Below are 19,408 nucleotides of genomic sequence, written 5' to 3'. Positions count from 1 at the left end.
GTTTAAACAGCAGCTTGTCACAAATACACAACTCCTTTTCATTTCTGTCATCTATAAAAAATACCAAACACCAACGGTGCTACTGGCTGGAAACATGATGGACATCCGGTCACTGACTGAAAGATGATGCAGCTCTCAGGTCTAAGCAGGATTTTTCCTCTGCTCCGTGATTTTCAGATACTGATCATGTGCCGACAAGTTTTTTTTTAAGACTTGGCACATCTTCTTTCCTCAATCAGCCGTTCAGTTTCCTGTTTGTTTAAACACAAACGTACGGACAGGGTCAGCTACAAAGACTGGACGGGACAGTTTAAAAAAAAGCAGCCACAGTCCAAAGAAAAACTTTGAAAGGCTTTCAGAAAGACTGAGATTATTCATTAAGATCAATTAAAAAACAAATTATGGGTCCTTTAAAAGGAAAATATGAATGAAATATGGCGTTTAAAACATTTGCCAGCTTCTGGAACGTTTTACTTCATGCACTGAAGGCGTGACGTGGTTTTGGACAGAATGAGCTCCATGTTTAGTCTTAAAGTTAAAATAATCACCTCCAAGGATCAAAATGGAGTTAAGAAGAATTTCTCAAAGTATGAAAGAAGTTGTGGAAATTAAACCATTATTCTGAGTTGATAATAAGCTAATGATTCCAGAGTTTACTTTTTTTCCTTAAGTTGTCACTTGATCTATTTTTAACACTCGAAGTGGATTTTTGATGGGACTGAACATGTTTTACGTCCAGACGGAGCAGCTGGCTGTTGGACCCTGTGATGATCGGCCACCAACGTTTGGTGGAGTGTGAGAAAAACTGAACAGGGACTAAAGTGATGAAGTCACAATGATCCTCCGCAGCACACGAGGTCTGAGCAAGGGGTCTCTCCTGCCCCAGGTGGCTGCAGGGGGACGTTTCCTGTATTTCCTCTGGGAACAAGTCTTCAGCCGGTCTCACACCAGCGTGATCTCCACCTCCTCCCGAGGCTTCACCTGCCCACGAGGATGCTGCTTCGGGGGCGGAGGAGCAGCTCGAACCTGCAAACATCCATCAACCATAACTCAGTTAAATGAACTGTTTAATATTCACACTACAGTAGTCCCAAGTTCATCGCCGGGGATCGGTCCCCTGAAGCCCCGCGGTAAGTGGAAAAAACAAATATTCTAAACAATGTTTCTAAACTCTAAACGCTCTAAAAGAGCGCAGCATGTCATGATCTCAGCTCTCTGCCTCGGCTGCTCTCTGCCTCGGCTGCTCTCTGCCTCGGCTGCTCTCTGCCACGGCTGCTCTCTGCTTCGGCTGCTCTCTGCCAGCGCTCTCGGCCACGCCCACTTCTCCTCTGCAGAGCTGAGATCCTGACACGCTGCAGTGTGGGCTGCACACTGGTGCAGCAGGTGCTAAATAATTTAAAATAACTTATTTTAAATAAATATTCCACCCCGATCGTGCAGCTCATCCATCAATCAGCCAACTGTGTGTCATGTCCACTCTTATTTTGAAAAACCGCAATAGAGCGAGTCTGCGAAGTAGCGAGGGACTACTTTATTGACACCATCGTGAGGTCAAACGTATACTTGCAGTTACTCACAGGTCGGATGGTGCCAGCTCCACCCTCGGGGTATTTAGGAGGTTGAGGAGACCCTTGTGCTGGACCTGAAGGGGGAGCAGCAGACTCGGATTATAATCCAAACAATGATCTGTTATTTCTGCACCTTCACTGCAGACAGCACAGCTTACTGTGATACGGGCTCTTGTGTGGAGTCGGAGGCGGCCGGAGGTGTCCGTTGTGGTAGGAGGGCAGTCGGCCGATGGGAGAGGCTGTGGCGCTGCAGGGGCTCGACCCGGGAGACGACGTCGTGGGGGTCTGAAGGGGGCTGCTGTGGAGAGGCACGGACTGAAAGGGACTGCAGGGGGAGCGGTCGCACTGCGCCAACGTAGAGGGAGACGCCTTGAACACAAACAACTAAAATAAATAATGTTTTGGAAATGCAAAACAAAACGAGGTTCTCGTTAGATTAAAAATAAAAATAAAGAGAATTCTGGGAAATACTAAAATATATTTTTTAAATCCCTTCAATGTGTATAAAAGAGAGTCAGAAATACTTTATTGTCATTCGCACCTCATGTGGTACATGTGGTGGAGCAACATTATGTACACAGGGTCCCAGTTACAGCCAACAATAAAATGTAAAAGAAAAACAATAACAACATCCAAGATATGAACTAAGAAAAAAAACAACAACAAAAAAAAACATCAACTAAAAATACACTAAGCACTAAGAGCACAAAAACATCACGTCGAACATCAGCACGAACATGAACATGAGTCTGTGTGAGCAGATGAGCACGCATGAACACATCAACATGAAACAGATCAGCAGCAACATGAAACAGATCAGCAGCAACATGATGTGATTTTTCACAGTGATTAGAGATTCATGAGTCTAACAGCCTCAGGGTAGAAGCTGTTCCTCAGTCTAGTGGTTCTACACTTAATACTCCTCAACCTCCTTCCTGAGGGGAGCGGGGCAAAAAGTGTGTGTGCTGGGTGAGTGAGGTCCTTCATGATGCAGGTGGCCCTCTTGCTGCATCTGGAGGTGTAGATGTCTGTGATGGTGGGGAGTCTGACAAAAAGGCACCAGAAACAGATTTTCCAGCGTTTTCTCTGAATCTGTGGAGTTTATATTTATTATTTTAAAGAATCACAGACCAATCTAAAATATAACTGAGCTTCCTGGACTCAATTTATCTCAATCTTTTTTCTTTATTAGCTGAATGAAAAAAAAAACTACATCAGTGATGACACTTTTTGTTGTTGTTGTAAAACTGTGTTGTTCTGAAAGTTTGCTACTGATGGAAAACAAACTGTAACCAAATTAATCTGTGTGTCAAAATGAATAAATACTGAGTCTGAACACATTCTGCAAGAAAAACAACAAGATAACTCAAAGATTTGGAGCCTCGGCTCAGTATCAACACCGAGGGCCATGTTTGAACAATGCTGCTTTACGCCTCACATTTATCATTTACAAACAAAAACCAGGAGCGGTAATCAGAAATGTTCAACAAGAACTGCGTTCTTTTGTATATCAACTATCAGCTTAGAGCAGAAAGTTACTACGCGTGAACCGTTAAAATAATAAAAAGTAGGAAAAGTTGCAGTTTCTGTAAAATGCAGAGAATGAGCTGAAATGTGTCTGAGAAGCTTAAACTGAGTTATTAAAGTTAAAACAAGCACAAAAGAACTAAAATATTGAGGAGTGGTGGTGCAGAGGTTAGAGAAGGTGGGCCGGTGATCGGAAGATCGCCGGTTCAAGCCCCGGTACCGACAACATCAAAAATGTGGGTGGGGTTGGTGAAGCACCCACAGCTGCCCCCACCCTCATTCGCCCCACTCTGGGCCCCTGAGCAAGGCCCTTAACCCCCATATGCTCCCTAAAACAGGTCTCTCTTGAAAATTAGTTCTCGTGGCTCAATGAGACTACCTGGATAAATAACGGCTAAAAAAAAATATATATATATATCGGCATAGTATCGGTATCGGCCGATATTAGCGTTAAATTTCAATATCGGACATTCCATTAAAATAACGCGCCGATATAAAAGGCGCTGTTTTTGCCTGAAGTGGCAGCACAACGTGATGACATCATGTGCGCCTACCTGATCTCACGGCGGAGAGGAAAATTCAAAATGTCGGCGGTGTGGAAGTTTTATTTTTCGTTGGTGAGGATGTCGGATTCCAAAGATTTATGGACTACGTTGAGCTTTGCTACATCGTCCCCTGTTGGAGATATTTTTCCGACGTAACGTTACCCGAGTTACAAGCCGTCATTTCCGACGTCGTTGAGAAGCTAACAGCCGATAGCACTTGTGTGAGTTTTACCACAGACATTTGGACGCCGTATTAGCCTCGTTAGCCTCGTTAGTATGATTAGTCTTATGACACAATGGACAGACAAAAACTTTGAACTTATAAAAGTCTGGCCTTCATGCACAGGAGTGCAGAGGATCCCACACTGCAGCTATAGGAACCTGGAACAAACCTCCACAAGTGAGACAGCATCGCAGGTGACTAATGCTAATAAATAACATTGAACACTTTTAATTTAATATAAGTTAAAGTGCTATGCATATCATATGGCTGTTACTAAATATATGTCACCAGCTCTTACAGCTGTTGCACAATTTTTGTAGCAAATAAGCCTAAACAAGAGGGTTATGTTCTGACAAAGGAACGTATATTAAAAATATTGGTATCAGTTATCGGCCAAATTATTTTTAACATATCGGATATCGGCCAAAAATCCAATATCGTGCATCTCTAACGACAATAGTTAAAAGTGAAAGTAGCATAATAAAACAAACAGAGCAAGTTAAAGTAGATTTAAGGAGAACAATGTTTTTGAAGGAAGTGATGACATCAACATATTTCTATGGGTAATAAATAGTTCAAATTATATAAATAAATAAAATACTAAAACTAATGACACAATTTCAGATTGAGTTGACCTCTCTGATTAATGAATGAGTACAAAAGCACAAAGTCTGCAGTCACAGCAGCTTGACTGTAGAAAGAGGAAACTAGTTGTGTGAACACTGAACATGACGTTGAGTTCATGCAACGTGCGTGTTTTCAGTTGAACACACCTGCGCGCTGCCTTCTCTCTGTCCGTCTCCGTTCTCGCTGACGCCGGAGAGATCCTCCACCAGCACCGCAGGAAACACTCCAACGATGCCGTTAAACTCCCCCTCCCAGAAGCCGTCGTCCTCGTGGGTCTCTCTGCTCAGGATGCGAATGATGGCGCCTTCAGGAAACGACAGCTCTTCAGCCGTTTGTCCGGCGTAGTCGTACAAGGCCTTGGCAAAGGACACTGAGACGGAGAGGAGAGAGTTGGTGCTGCTCACGAAAACTTTATTTTTGTTTTATTTGCTTTTGTTGTGTAAAGCCGAGTCAGGAGGTGAGAAACAAACGTCCCTCGTCAGACTTTAGTTGAATTTATTCTCACCACTGGAGTCTCCGTTGGCGGAGCTGGTTTGGAGTTCAGTCTCGGGTTCGGTGGAGTTGCTGGAGGAATGAGATCGGGCGTCCAGCGCAGCCAAAGACTGCAGCATGCTCAGTAAACTGTTGGAGGAGGGCAGCTGCAGGTATTTCTCCGGGACATAACCAACCTGCCCGCTGCGGTTTCTGGCCTGGAAATCAAAACATCACACAAACTGTGAGGACTGATGGAAACATTTTATGGGAAGTGGTAGATCGAGTCTCCAGATCCACTTCCACGTGTTTCAACTGCAGGAGGAAAGAGAAAAACAGAGTTCATGAGAGAAACAGCCGGGGTGGGGAGGCCGTACGGTTGAAATAATCATGAACCTTTGTGCTTTGAGAGCTAAATATTTCTCATGGGTCTGGTCTTTTAAGGGTTTTATTTCTTCTTTTTATCCGAGTGATTTGTAATTTTTAATGTGTCATATTCATATAAAACAGAATATTATTATTTTATTGTTAATGTCAGTCTTCAAGCAGGTTTTGTAATTCTGTACACATTTTATTTAGAGGCAGACGGAGCAGAAATGGCTGTTTGGAGTGTAAAAGTTGCAGATCCCCGTCTGAAAATGAGAGGAAACGTGTCGTACCTTGACCCAGTCCTCCATGTCTCCGTCATCAATGACCTCCAGGATCTCCTGCTCCTCGATGGTGAGTTCATCTGGCTGAGACGCCTGCAAACAACGAAGCTGGTTTGTTTGTTTGTTTGAAGCACAAATGCAAATAAAAGTTCAGAGAAAAACAATCCGGATCAAGTTCACGTTCAGCTCGGTTCCACCCGTTACCTTGTAGGAGTAAAGCACTTTGCAGGTGAGTGGATAGTTTTTCAAGGTGCTGGAGGGGCTGGAGCTGCTGTCGTCCAGCACCTCCCCACTGTCCTCCATCTCCTCCTCATCCTCTCGCTCCAAATCTGCTGTTCCCTAAAAGAACAAAGACAAATCTTGTAATTCAACCAGAACCAACCAGATCTACAAAATGTTGTGTTCTACTTTCTGCTACGTTTGAACCCTTCAGTTCATTAGGGTCTTACGGAGAGTGAAGGATCGTGGGTACTGAGGTTGTTCCAGCGTTCGTTCTCCAGCTCCTCCATCACCTGGTTCATGGCACTCTTCAGCCATGTTTCCACAGCGACTCCTGCCTGCCTCAGCTGGTCCAGACGGGCCTCGGCTTTCACTTTAACCGTCTGCAAATAAAGAATAAATAAATGTTCATCTGAACCTGAATGTTACTGGAAAAGGCTCAAGTTTCTTCACATAAATCCACCAACATGTTCACTGGGTTAAAGCTCGGATGGAAGAAGAAACACCCAGAATGAGACGGACACTGTTTCTGGTGACATCAACCTCAAGCGAACTGATGGTCCTGTTCGTTTGTGGTGACGTAACCGTTTCCTCTTGTGGTTATTTTCTTTTCCTGTTAATGTTTTTCTGTTGAAACAGATTCAGATTTCCCTGCAGTGCAGTGCAGCACATTAAGCTGTTGATGTGGCGTTTCATCTTTCTGACCAGCAGGTGGCGAACTGAAGCCGCCTCACGTAAACGAGCTGTCGGGAGTAAACAGAGGGTTCGCGTTACCTCGGCCCGCCGAAGACTCTGCCTCGCCACCTCCATCTTGGTCTCGAGGTCACCGTTCTGCTCCAACGCCTCCTGAGCCCCGTACTCCTCTAAGGCCTAACAGCAAAACACAAACAAACAGCTGTCATCCAGTCCGGTGAGTAAACAAAGACACAGGGGGTGGATGGAAACTGTCCAAAACTCAAGTCAATATGTGAGGACATTCGACTGAAGTTTCCTGGAAACTATTTCTTGTTTTAAAGGAAACAGTTTGATCAGTGTGTGATGAAAACATGACGGATCTCACCTCGACTTCGACGTTAAATCAGAAAGGAAGGTTCAGCGATGAGCATATGGCCCGTTTTGTTGCTTCAACACTTTTTATCTTTTACAGGATGACTTTATATCTGACCGATGTCTTACTGTTGTCTAACAAACGGTAAAGAGAATAATTCTAGCTTCATATTCATGGACAAACACTTCACAGTGACCGTGGAGGGACTGGTGGGCAGGCAAAATGTGGCATCACCATCTTGGACCTTAAATTCATACACCTAGCTGCACTGAGACAAACGTTACAGAGATTAATTTCTTGCATCAATTAAAGTCATAAAAATAAAATCTTTAAACTAAAACCATTCCCATTAATTGATGGTTTTTTAGAAACAGCTAATGGCTAATCTGGAAAACTTTAATGGTTCAAATTCTGAAAAATGTAAAGTAAAAGAAACCAGAAGACTCAAACAGAGCAGCTGTGTAACAAACGGTTCAGAGCTGCTGCTGCAGAACTGACAAAAACTCCAAGAAACTTTAAACAAGTCCATTTTAAGTGATTTACGTTCCACTTTCAACTTATAGTAAATGTCTAAACATTCGTTTAACACCTACCGTCAAATTTTACTGGGGTTGAGGATTTTACATGAAATGTTTATTAAAATATGAAAAAAAAAAAAAGATGATCTAAGCTTTGTTTTTAAAACAAAACTTTATTTGTAAGTTGTGAGGCTCAAGGTCCCGTTACATCCAACAATAGCAAAAACATAAAGTATAAAAATAAACAGTAGACAAGGATCTAAGACGATGTCTAATTTTATACACAAAATTTGTGAAGTTGATCATTTTTATTGAATATTTAAATCTTTAACAGAGATTTAGTTTCCACATGGACAGCTGCAATTTTTTGTGCATCAAACTTGAAAAGCTGTGATTAAATTTGTTGCAGAAATATTGTTTCCTGCATTACAGTTAATGTTTGTAATAAAGTACATCTCAGATGGAAATTAGGATTAACAGATTATGACCTTATTTACAAGCTTCTGCACACCTTCTCAGAGAATCATATTGTGGTTATTTGTGGTTACACACCTTTTGTGTGTGGATGATGCTCTTGTACTCCCGGGCCACCCGGCTCGCCCACTTCCTCGCTTCCTTATCCAAGTTGTGTTCTTCCGCTGTTCCACTTTCTCTCTGCAGCTGCATCACCTGAAACAAATAAAAAGCAACAATACGTACTTCAAAATGGTGAAATTAAGGACGTATTAACAAATTCCTAAAAAGAGTCTTCTCCTACTCCGCTCCCGTTTCCTGGAAATCTTGCAAAAAAATCTGAAGCTCTCGACCGTGACCTCTCTAAGTAACTTTAAACATCTGTTAAGTTCCTGGCAAAAACCAATGCAGACAGGTTCCTGTTTTTAGTTTTCTATACCACCTTACTCTTGCTGTTTTTTTGCTACTTTTCCTTTTAATTACCATTTTATTTTCACTTGTTAAATAAATTATAATTTGTCAGCATCCTTTATGATCATCTATTGTTGTCGTTGATGTCCACTGTTGTCATCACTCTTTGTTGAAATTCAGGTCTCTCTTGTAAATGAGCCCCTGAGACTCAATGGGATGAACCTGTATAAATAAAGGTTGAATGAATGAATTAGGGGTAAAAAGGCCATCTCACTTGTTCAAAAGTTCAACCTGATCAGTAAAGCTAAATAAAGCTTCAGTCCAGTAGAGGGCGCTGCTGCACACAAATGAAAAGCCACCAGTTTTGGTTCCAGTCAGCTCAACCAGCAGATCACTGACTGCAGTTTCTCAGTGTGGAAAACAAACGGAGCCAATCACAACTCTGTGAACAAAATCAACAGCAATAACCCTCGTCTTGGGCCAAAGCTAAAAAAATATTCAGACACGTGAGTTAACGTTGATGAAGTCAACACGTCACAAGATTTGAAGCTGCGACGAGCATCAGATGTCAGAAGGTTTCGGATTCGACTCGGTTCTTAATTAAATTTAGAATAAATGTTCTAAATTTGACTTTACTAGTTTCCACATGACATCAGCGTTGTGTCTGTGTGTGTGTCGAGGGAAGAGGCCGGGGGGTGGAGGGTGGGGGTCGCTGAGGTCAGTGCACCCTGATGATGCGCGCTCACAAAGCCTCCTTTTCACAGATGGCCCGCTCACAGGACCGGGCCGGCCTTCTGCACCTCCCTCTCAGTTCAGCTCCACTCCTTACCGGATCCCTCTGTCTGGTGCGAGCGGTGTCGGAGGAGGAGGAGGAGGGAGGAGGCTCTACCACTAATGTTTTCATTAGGAACAGGCTGCAGCTTGTTTGACTTCCAATCAAAACAACGCAAGCATTTGCAGTTTGAACAAATTGTCCAGTGTTGACCGACGGAGCCGAGGCCGAGGAGAGAGGGACCGGACTCTGCTGCGTTAGATCCACCAACAGGAGCCGTCACAAATCAACGACACGTTTCAAAAGCAACTCAAAGGCCGATCGGTAAAATAGTTCTGCACTCATGTTTGCTGAAGAATCAAAGCAATCCAATAATAGTCCGTTGAGGAAGAAGATAGTTTAAAATAGATTCCAGGCCACAAGGGCATGCTGAGACTTCTTGAACAGGTGTCACTGAGACCAGACTGCACCTGAGGTGGTGCTTACTCATCAGGTGGGATAAAACGGAGTCAAACGTCGGACCCTGCCCACAAATCTCCTTCACCTGTCCACAGCAGGACTGAAATACGATCCTGACACTCAGCTTTAACGGATTTGATCACAACGTTTAAAAACATCAGATGGGGAAAAAGAAAACCAGCCGAGCAGAAAAAAAAACAACTTCCTTTAAATAGCTGAATCATTTTCCTAACTGTGTTGCAACAATCACAGAGCAAACAGCAACAGTTACTCGTGCAGTTTATTTAGTTTACTCGTGGGACATTTGCCCAACATCAAACGATGCACTAAGTTGAGCAATCTGTTGGCTGTGCATTCAAACAGAAGTAAATCAGTCCCTCCATGTATGTAATCCAACACAGACAAGACATTTATTATTAGATTACCAGATTGTGGACGTTCAGTAAACTGTGCTGCTCTGTAAGAGGTCGTTGTTTGGATTTCTGTCAAAGCTCGGTCATGAGCAGAAATTATATTTAAACACTGCAGATGTTAATCTGTGCATACCAAGAAGATGAAAGTATAACTTTACGAGGCCGGCCCCACGGGAACAGTTTACACACAAAGTTTTTTTTTTTTTTAATCTTTTCATTTTTTGTCCTCATGGTTCGTGGTATTTTTTTGAAAAAGCTGCCCTTGTGCTTTTTGTAGACGGACAAATGGAAACGTTTTGAAAATGATGATGTCATATCCCAAATCTAACACACTACATTTTATTTATTTGACCTTTATTTAACCAAGTTAGTCAACTGAGAACAAATTCTCATTTTCAATGACAGCAAGTACAGAAGTGGTAAGACAGCAGAAAAATAATATACAGTAGTCCCTCAGTATATATCACTATATCGCAGGTTTTTTTAAAACCCAGGTTTTTATATTGTGTGTACTGTACATTCATCTCATTGTGATTGCCAAAGTGTTTAAGAGCATATCAAGTGTTTATAAGAGAGAGGGAAAGGTTGATAACAGTGTGGGAAGGGTTTATAAAGCCTTAAATATATATAAATAATATAAGTATAACGTTGCTACTTTGCGTATTTTCACCTACCGCAGGGGTCTCTGGAACAGAACGCCTGCGGTAGGTGAGGGATCACTGTATAAACAACCGACAACCAAACGTCGACTCATACAGACCACACGTATGTATAACAATAAAAGAGCTCACAGGTCCATGGTAGTAGACTGAAACAACACAAAGTGGAACGGAGATTGCTAACAGTGTGTGCAACGATCATGAAGTGATGCTCTCACTGAACTTTTAAAAGATGCAAACCTCACTACATGAGGACGTCCTCTTCCTCCTGTTGTGTTAACATTTCGTACCCAGCTTCTAAGATTTATGCTCCACGCCTTGTTTCCTGTTTTTGGGGTATTTCAATGCAGACACAGCGCCACATACAGGCCTAGTATAATTACTACAACGCTTTAGATAATTTCCAGTTAGGGTTCTCATGTGAATGACACATTTCTAGAAATGGTGCCGTGTTTATGAGGATATTTTTAGAAACAAATATTTTTTTAAATTGTGTTTACTTGACAGGACTTAGACCCAAAAGCCTCCCATCAATAAGAAAGAGCAGCTGTAATTCTGCTTTTGTTAGTTATGCTTATTGCTTTGAGCTTAAAGTAGGACAATAATATGCTTCGTTCAACCTACGATTATTTGCCAAAGAAGATTAATGTCATTCAACAGGTGCATTGCATTTTATGGATACCACAGTGGATACATGCAACAGTAACAACAATGCAAAGAAAACCAACAGAAGGAGAACAAGTCGCATATTTAACCAGGAAATCAAACCAATTTGTATTTTCTTGTCTTTTTATTGGAGCTATTTATTTATTTATATAAGTCAGGAAGACATGAAAATTAAGAATCTTTTATATTGGTTTGGTACTTGAAGATATTATTAAAGGAAGAACATGTGATGTAAGATGCTACCAAAAAGACATACGTGTGTTTACTGCTCAGTAACATTTAGGCCGAGGTTTTTTTTCTACTGGCAGCTGCAAACCAGTGATATACCAGCAGCTTACTTTGTGAAACCTGTCATTAGTGCTCAAGGGACAAATGTGAATAAAGATTTAACAGTTTAATTGTTGTGATTATCAAGCTGTAATGTGCCATGCTTTAGTTCTGTAGGTAAATGGACTGTACTTATACAGAACCTTTTTATCTAATCAAGACACTCAAAGTTCTTCAGCCAACAATCTGTGCCTCATTTACACATTCATACAGCACTCTACTAGGCCTCTACATGCTAAATGAACAAATCATTCTAAAGAGACTAATCAGTGCTTTATCACATTCATACACCGATGGGACACACATCAGAGGCTATGAGGGGTTCAGTGTCTTGCCCAAGGAGACTTCGGCATGTGACTGCTGGTGGATTTGAACCCCCGACTCTTGCATTGGACTGCTCTAACCACTCAGCCACAGCCGCCCTTTAGGTCTTCTGTTTTGAGATTTTTCTAATGAAATTATAAGAAAACTTGCAGTAAATCTATATTTCAAGACACAGCAGAGACATTCTTACTCATCTGTACATACTGGCTGTAACCATGACCGGTTTGTGGAGGAAACACAAACTAAATGAATATTTCTGTGAAAATAAAGTCAAACATTCCCAAGAATTCATCACAGAGTTATCACTTCAACAACAACTTGAAAAGGCTTCAGGCTGTGGTCGGATTGTTTTCCATCTAACGGCTCCCAGCTGCAGACGTCTACAAACATCTGTTTACAAAAGAAGTTCCAACATAAATTTGATCTCGTTAGTCCGTAAAAACATCTGTAACACAGAACCAGCTACACTCCTGTTGTTTGGATCCAGAACATTAGAGGGTCGTCATTAAAAGACTAAAAAATAGAAGCAACAGCAACACTCGTGTATTTTCAGTGTAATCACATTATTTGTTGTGAACAGGAACATTTCAGACTTCTAAAAACTGAGTTTTATAAACAGAGACTCCCCCTGAAGAGATTCCTGCAACATTTAAGACTTTGTCTTAATAGATGTTTTATTAATGAGTTTTAATGATTAGGTTTGATTTAACAGTTTTTTCAATGTGATATTGTGTCGACTGAATTATTGTGAGTTCGAGCAAACAGCTGCTGTCCTCCATGGAACAATGACCCAGATATGACCCTAAAGCCAAACTTTATTCTAAAACGTGTGCAGCGATTAGAGGTGGGACAGCTTACAGTCATTTTAGTTGTTACAAAAAAGAACAGACAGTTCTTATGAAATAAAAAAGTGCAATACTGACTAATTATAATGATTTACAACACCCAAACGATGACTTTAGAAAAAGAGTTTAATTTATTTTAATAAAGCCTTTTTCACAGAAGCACAGATTGCCATTAATCTAGCAGCTACTGAATATAACAATGTGTGGATTATCAGCCCTCAGGTGTTTTTCCATAACAGGTATGTAATGGAAATCTGACCAGCTCAGACGTAACGTATGCCTCTCACTTTCAACAAGACGAGGTCCGATCAGATGTTTCAACAGATCGTGTTTACATCAAAAAATCACAAGCATCACTCGCGCAACATTCCCCTTTCATAATTATAATAATAATTAGCTTCAGCACTTGTACTTTTTTATTCAGTTTAGAAAGAAAAAATCAGTTGACTAAAAGAGTTCCTCCTGCAGATGAGACTCTGCTCCATCAGATCATGTTTTAATGTTTTCAGCTGGTATTTGAACACAACACAAAATTATTGACTTATAATATGAACATTTATGGTAAAATGAGAAAACGAAGAGAACAAAGCAGACCTGCAGCGTTCTGAAGACAGGTTATAAAATAATGATTGTAAATGAATATGTTGATTTCCAATCACAATACATGAATGAGATTTTTAAACTTTGTTGAATTAGATTCTGAATCTGTTCAGTTGGACCAACATGTTTTAAACATTTGGTTTTAGTCAGACTGAAACAAAATTGAAATAAATTAAATAAATTTGTTCTCTAGAGTGAGGTTTACTTAATGCACTAGATTAAAAAATAATAAAATCTTAATTTTCAAAAGGGTACTATGCTGCAGTTTTATTCAATGAAGTATTAAATTCAAAAATGTATTTTATTTGGTAAATATGTAAGCCCTATGCTGTTGGTGGGAATGACCGCAGCGGAGCTGAAATAAAAATGCACATTTGCATTAAATACATCTGGGACTTTAATATTCTCTCAGAACTAACGAAAACATGGCAGCATGTGATTTTTGCATAAATCCAGGTCAGAAAATTAAAAGTTCTGTGATTTACCGTATCCGAGTCGATGGGCTGGTACAGGAAGCCTGAAGGTTGCTGAAACAGGAGGTTCTTCTGCACAAACATCTGCTGGTGAAACTCCTGAAGGACCTGCAGGTGGATTTAAAATGAAAGTGTCAATAAACTTAGTTTGAACAAAATCCATCATCAGTCAGCAGCTTCAGATACATAAAGGTGTATCTGGGTCCGTCTATGCACGTCATAAGATTTATGAAACTTTCATTTAGCCAAATTACAACGTCACATTACACACAAAGTTTCTGTGCCAAAGCATGAAGCATACAGTCTGAAATGTGAGCTACTCTTGCAGCTTCTTTTTCTAAACATTTGTTCTTATCCTGACTGCAGCAGAAACAAAATGTCTCCTTGGGTCCAGAAGAAGAAGTTGACCTGAAGAATCTTGAGTGTCTACAGCGACTCACACCAGTCAGGCTGAAACTGAAGCAGTGCTGCACCAAATTATATTTACTTCATTACAAGATTTTTATTATTAGGGGTCATGATCCAGCTCAGTTTTAAGCAAAGTGGAAATGTGACTACATGGAGACAAAAGTATTCATGTGAAAATGAAACGACTGCTTTGATCAAAAATGTTTGACTGCCTTCCTCCACAGTAAAGTGTGTGTGATCATGTCTCTTTGTGTGTTCGTCTATTTAGCAAAACATCTCATGAATCACTGGACGGGTTTTAATGAAACTCTCAGGAAGTAAATACTGACTTTAAACCTACAAATGGTGACCTTCTGCACTTGAACTGATTCAAGACGGTCGTCTATTCAAGCTGTTCAACCTCAGCAAACACAAAAATGATTATAACCCAATTATTTTTAGATATTGAGCTAAAGTTTGCTGTGGTAGTAGCTGAAAGTCACCCCATCACATACTCTGAGCACTAACAGATCAGACATCTCTATTTAAATTTTGGGCCTTAAGGCAGCAGGCAATATGCTTTTCTTTAAGGAAATTGTTTTTATAATTCAATATAAAAGGAACAGTTCTTGGTTGAATAAAGTAAAAAAAAATAAAAAAATTTACAGCATGTAAAAGTAAAATACAGTAAATAATTCACCAAAGTTCTTGTTGAATCAGTGACAATCCAATAAAAAACACCAATTTAAGTTGTAAATTTAAGTATAATCACAAAAAAACTACACACCAATAAAAACTGAATTCAACAGCAACAAAACTTTCAGACTAAACCTGTCAAACACATTATTATCATTACTCTCCTTATCAGTGACATATTTTATCAAACTAAAGTAAACCACTTATAAGACTGACCTCCGTTTTGTTTTGAACAAAGTAGCAAGTTTAGATTATTTTCATCAAAAAGACAAACCTTTTTATATCTGCCACTCGTTCATCCCTAAACATCGATTCAGTCTTTTAATAAAAATAGATTAAGTGAAAGTAAAGCAACATTAAAGATAAACGGTTATCTTTGGTCTTACAGAATATCCTTGACCTTTGACCGTCAGCTCCATGTTGCCTTACACCTACGCTACTCTTTATAGTTTCTTTTTAAGCATACTTTATTAAGGTTTATGTTAAAACGACAACATTAAAAAAAAATCAGCAAACAAAATATAAAACTAGCCTCTCCGAGTGTAATGAGCAAACAAATATTTCAAGGTGAAATAATCCTGATGCATGCTGGTGAAATAATGTTTCTTAGACTTTATATTTAGGTTGTGGCTCAGGCATGTGCTGGCAGCGTTAGCGCTCGTGTAAACACAGAGAAAGAACAGGACCCGACAGGATTCAAGTCCTGCTTTTCAGACTCACCCCGTTGGTGCTGCTCAGGATCTGGTTGAAAGTGTTGTGCGCGGCCTGGTACATTTCCAGTTCGGTCTGACAAAGTGAAGCCAGGTAATCTTTTACCTGCTCGTAGATCTTGCCATCTAAAGTCTGCAGACGTGAGCAGAAAAAAAAACACTTAACTCCACAGGTCGCGCTCCCTCCGCCCGCCTCCTGTTCGGACCCGTGTCCTCACCTTGATGCAGTCCGTCAGGTCAGTAGTGTAGTACCGCTGCAGGTGAGCGTTAGCAGCTGCTAGGGTCAGAAGGTAGTCGTTTCTGGCGTGGGTCGCTTTAGAGTTGCACTCGCTCCTCTTGGCTTTCAGCTGGAATGAAACGGTAAACACAGTTTGAAGACTAAATCAACAAAACGTTGCTGAAGATACAGCAGGTGTTTTATTAATACCTTTAATGTGGCTCTGTGGAGACTTGACCTGGACTGGAAGAGACTGAGTTTGGACCTGAAAAATAAACAACTCATTAAATATACAATCATTTAAACAGAAAAACTACTTTTAAATTTGTGTGGTTTTGTTTGTGGTTCAGTTAGTAGAGCTGTCGCCTCTCAGCGAGCAGGTCGCCGGTTCAAATCCCGGCCTTTCTGGGTGGAGTTTGCAAGTTCTCTCTGTGCTGCGTGGGTTTTCTCCCACAAACATGCAAGTTAGGCTGATTGGTAACTCTAAATATGTCCCTAGGTGAGAGAGAGCGAGTGAATGGTTGTCTCGTTTGTCTCTGTGTCCCTGTGATGGACTGGAGACCTGTCCAGGGTGTCTCCCACCTCTCACACAGTGACGGTTGGACAAGGGCACCAATAACCCCCGTGACCCGTAAAGGAAGAAGTTGGTAAAGACGATGGATGGATGTAATATTACTTATAATTAAGCAGATTGAATTTAATTAAGAAAGCATAATTTTGAACAACTACCTGAAAATGAGCCGTTTCAAGCTTATAATGATACTTTAAATTAAAAAAATGTCCAAAATCTTGAGGAACTCAGAAGAAATCCAGATCAAGACCACTTTAAATAATATAAACAAATATTTCCATTCATGCAGTTTAAAGCTGGTGAATCGTTGACAACTATGTCAAGTTAAAACAAATTGTTACATAACGTAATTTCTTTTCTGACAAAGAAAAAAGTTTGCAGGTCTAATAAAACTTTAAATAGGGTTTCATGAAGAATTCAGAAAAAGGAAGTTTATAGTAATTTTTTTGGAGGTGGTCTACTTCATTTTTAATTTTTTTTTTAATTAACGTTGATTTCACCACACAGACCAGACAGCAAACTGCTAAAACATCAGTTTTATAAAGGTTGAAATGACACAAGAGAACAATCCATTAAACGTTTATTGAATTAGGAGATCCAGGCCTCCAATGACCTTTTTATATAATAGTAAAAAGATGTGCTTTTATTGTGACAGTGTTATGTTCTTATACGTGATTCCAGCCAGCGGGGCTAATTGGCACAAAAACCTGTGAGTGTTTGAGGGGAACAAACCCGACCCGACTTGAGTCGCTGTCAATCAAACCTGTTTGAATTTCTGGAGCTGAAACTCATCTGGTCGTGTGAACTCGTTACTGACTCAAGTGCAGATTGTGTTGCCAACAGCCGATGGAAACGAGAAGGTGGAATGCAGGAAGTAACGTCAGAGGAGCCGATAGCTGCAGTGCAGTTTGTTGAGACCAGTCCGCTACGGTTACAAGTCAAACTTTGTAAACACAAAGTCTTTCAGTGCGCCCCCAGCTCAAGTTAATAACGGACTACTGTTAGTAAAACACCAAATTTAGCATTTCATGACTGTTTTTATTCATTTTAAACCATTTTGTTTAGAAAGGCAGTATGTTTTTGTATACAGCGAAGGTTCGTCCAGCTTTTAATCCTTTCTGAAGCAAGCTGTGCTCTGCTTTTTATAAACCTTCCTGATGGCAGAAAAATGTCTGAAATGCGGTGAGACAAAGTGCCAGCTGTTGACGCTGTGCCAGGACAAAGAGTCGAGGGGCAGCGTTCTCGGGTGAGCCAACAAGTCTGAGTGAGTTTTCATGAAGCATCAGTTTCTTTCTCTTCAATATAAACGTGTTTCTTAAGGTATGTTCAAAGTTTAGTACTCTGAAGTTCATTATCTGTCCTTAAATTACTTTAAATCTAAACTTATTTCTGTAATTGTGAGCAAAATTATATAAAAACTGCCTGAAATTATTTATTCAACGCAAGAATGACTCAATATTAATAAAAAATTGCATTTGACCACTGGTGAAATGCTCACTGTCTTCAAGCTGGCTACTAAAACAAATAAAATAGCAGTAAGTCTTAATTTTGACTCATTCTCCCTCCTTCAGGATCAGAGTTTCATCCCTCGTGTGCACGAAGCACAGCTGGAAATTAAAGGAAATGGCTCCTGCTGTGCGTCAGTAAATCAAATTAAAGGTCAAAAATGTGCATCAAAGCCGAAATGTTATAAAAACGAATACCATATCTGACAAACTATATTAGTCTTATACATTCTGGAAGAGATATTTAACTGGTAAATATAAAATTAAGATAAACTACCAACAGCAGTATGTTTTAATAAACCTCATTTTATCAAAGCAACAATGTAGAAATTACTAATATAAAACTCTGCATGATGTTAGACATAAAAATATAAAAATCTTACACATGAAAACATAAACTTGTTAAATATTTTGATTTTTTTTTAGACTGATCAAAGCAGCTGCTGGTTATTCTTCTGTTAATTGTGCAAAACTTTCTTTGGTTTAAGCTCAGTTTGACTGATCACGTTTGTTGTGATAATCAATGCATGTGTTCAGGGTGTTTCATTTTATTGGAATCTGTTGATAGACACTAAATGTGAATTTGTCCAAGTTTTATAAAGTTTTATTCAAACCAAATGTCTGTGAGGTCATATTTAACATGCACTGAATGCTCTTCTCTATGTATGTAAAGCGTATTGATGCACTCTTTTTTACAAGAAGAGATAAAGAGCAAACAGACTGGACTAAGAACACGTCCCTCTTTGTCTCTGGCTGCAGACACAGAGATAACGGAGTCTTTGGGGTCGTACTTGGTTTCGAGCTCGGTCTTCTCTCGGACAGCCTGCGCCATCGTCTCGGCCTCCTGGTACTTCTTCCTGCTCTTGGTCAGCTCCTTCACAGAGTCCTGCAGCTCAGCCTGGATCGCCGTCAGCTGATCGATGCACTGAAGACGAGCGACAAACAGAACTTTACATTCATGGAAATTAATATTCCAGCACCTGAGAAATATGCAAACGCCTTGCCTATAAAAAGACACCAGCCAAGTCCTGATATGATGACGTACAGGAAATGTAACGACATCATCCAGAGGCTGAGGACAAACAGGAGCTGCCCTGCAGTGGAGAGCAGCTCTTCTAATGTTTCTGAGTGACGTCTCCCACTGAATAATCAGGAAACAACCTGAACTTACAAACATTCGCTGCTGGACATTATAACCACTGAGTTCTTAACGATACGAAGGAATATTTTTCACAAATAAATCATTAATTGCAGTACTGTAGTAAACCTCCCTCTGGTCTGAGGAAGAATAAGTGAACATCCTCTTCTCAAACTTTATATGACGTTCATCGGGGAGTAATGCTCCATTTTACCTGTGTTCTAGTTCTGACTTTTACCATAATCAACACCTCATTAACCCTCTCTAAATGATTGTGTTCATGTTAGTTTACTGCTCTTTTTAAATGTCCACATCATAAAGAACAACTGTTAAACTGTCTGTGTGTGTGTGTGTGTGTGTGTGTGTGTGTGTGTGTGTGTGTGTGT

General features: G+C 40.3%; 1 protein-coding gene across 1 annotated transcript in view; it reads right to left on the bottom strand.

Moving 5' to 3' along the window:
* Nucleotides 1-502: 502 nt before the first annotated feature.
* LOC119419885 (F-BAR and double SH3 domains protein 2) overlaps nucleotides 503-19,408 on the bottom strand; it is a 39,925-nt gene continuing 21,019 nt past the window's right edge. The window contains exons 6-20 of the mRNA XM_037687251.1: nucleotides 18,676-18,809; nucleotides 16,019-16,073; nucleotides 15,810-15,938; nucleotides 15,602-15,724; nucleotides 13,811-13,906; nucleotides 7,949-8,065; nucleotides 6,605-6,700; nucleotides 6,061-6,213; nucleotides 5,816-5,950; nucleotides 5,621-5,704; nucleotides 4,996-5,179; nucleotides 4,637-4,860; nucleotides 1,727-1,937; nucleotides 1,578-1,642; nucleotides 503-1,026 (exon numbers count right to left, since the gene is read on the bottom strand). Of these exons, the coding sequence (XP_037543179.1) occupies nucleotides 943-1,026; nucleotides 1,578-1,642; nucleotides 1,727-1,937; nucleotides 4,637-4,860; nucleotides 4,996-5,179; nucleotides 5,621-5,704; nucleotides 5,816-5,950; nucleotides 6,061-6,213; nucleotides 6,605-6,700; nucleotides 7,949-8,065; nucleotides 13,811-13,906; nucleotides 15,602-15,724; nucleotides 15,810-15,938; nucleotides 16,019-16,073; nucleotides 18,676-18,809 (1,890 nt within the window). The 3' untranslated portion in view covers nucleotides 503-942. The remainder of the gene's footprint in view (nucleotides 1,027-1,577; nucleotides 1,643-1,726; nucleotides 1,938-4,636; nucleotides 4,861-4,995; nucleotides 5,180-5,620; nucleotides 5,705-5,815; nucleotides 5,951-6,060; nucleotides 6,214-6,604; nucleotides 6,701-7,948; nucleotides 8,066-13,810; nucleotides 13,907-15,601; nucleotides 15,725-15,809; nucleotides 15,939-16,018; nucleotides 16,074-18,675; nucleotides 18,810-19,408) is intronic.

This window comes from Nematolebias whitei, chromosome 14 (genome assembly GCF_014905685.2).
Source record: "Nematolebias whitei isolate Nwh7 chromosome 14, NemWhi1, whole genome shotgun sequence".
Lineage (NCBI taxonomy): Eukaryota > Metazoa > Chordata > Actinopteri > Cyprinodontiformes > Rivulidae > Nematolebias > Nematolebias whitei.
This window is presented reverse-complemented; position numbering and strand designations above follow the sequence as displayed.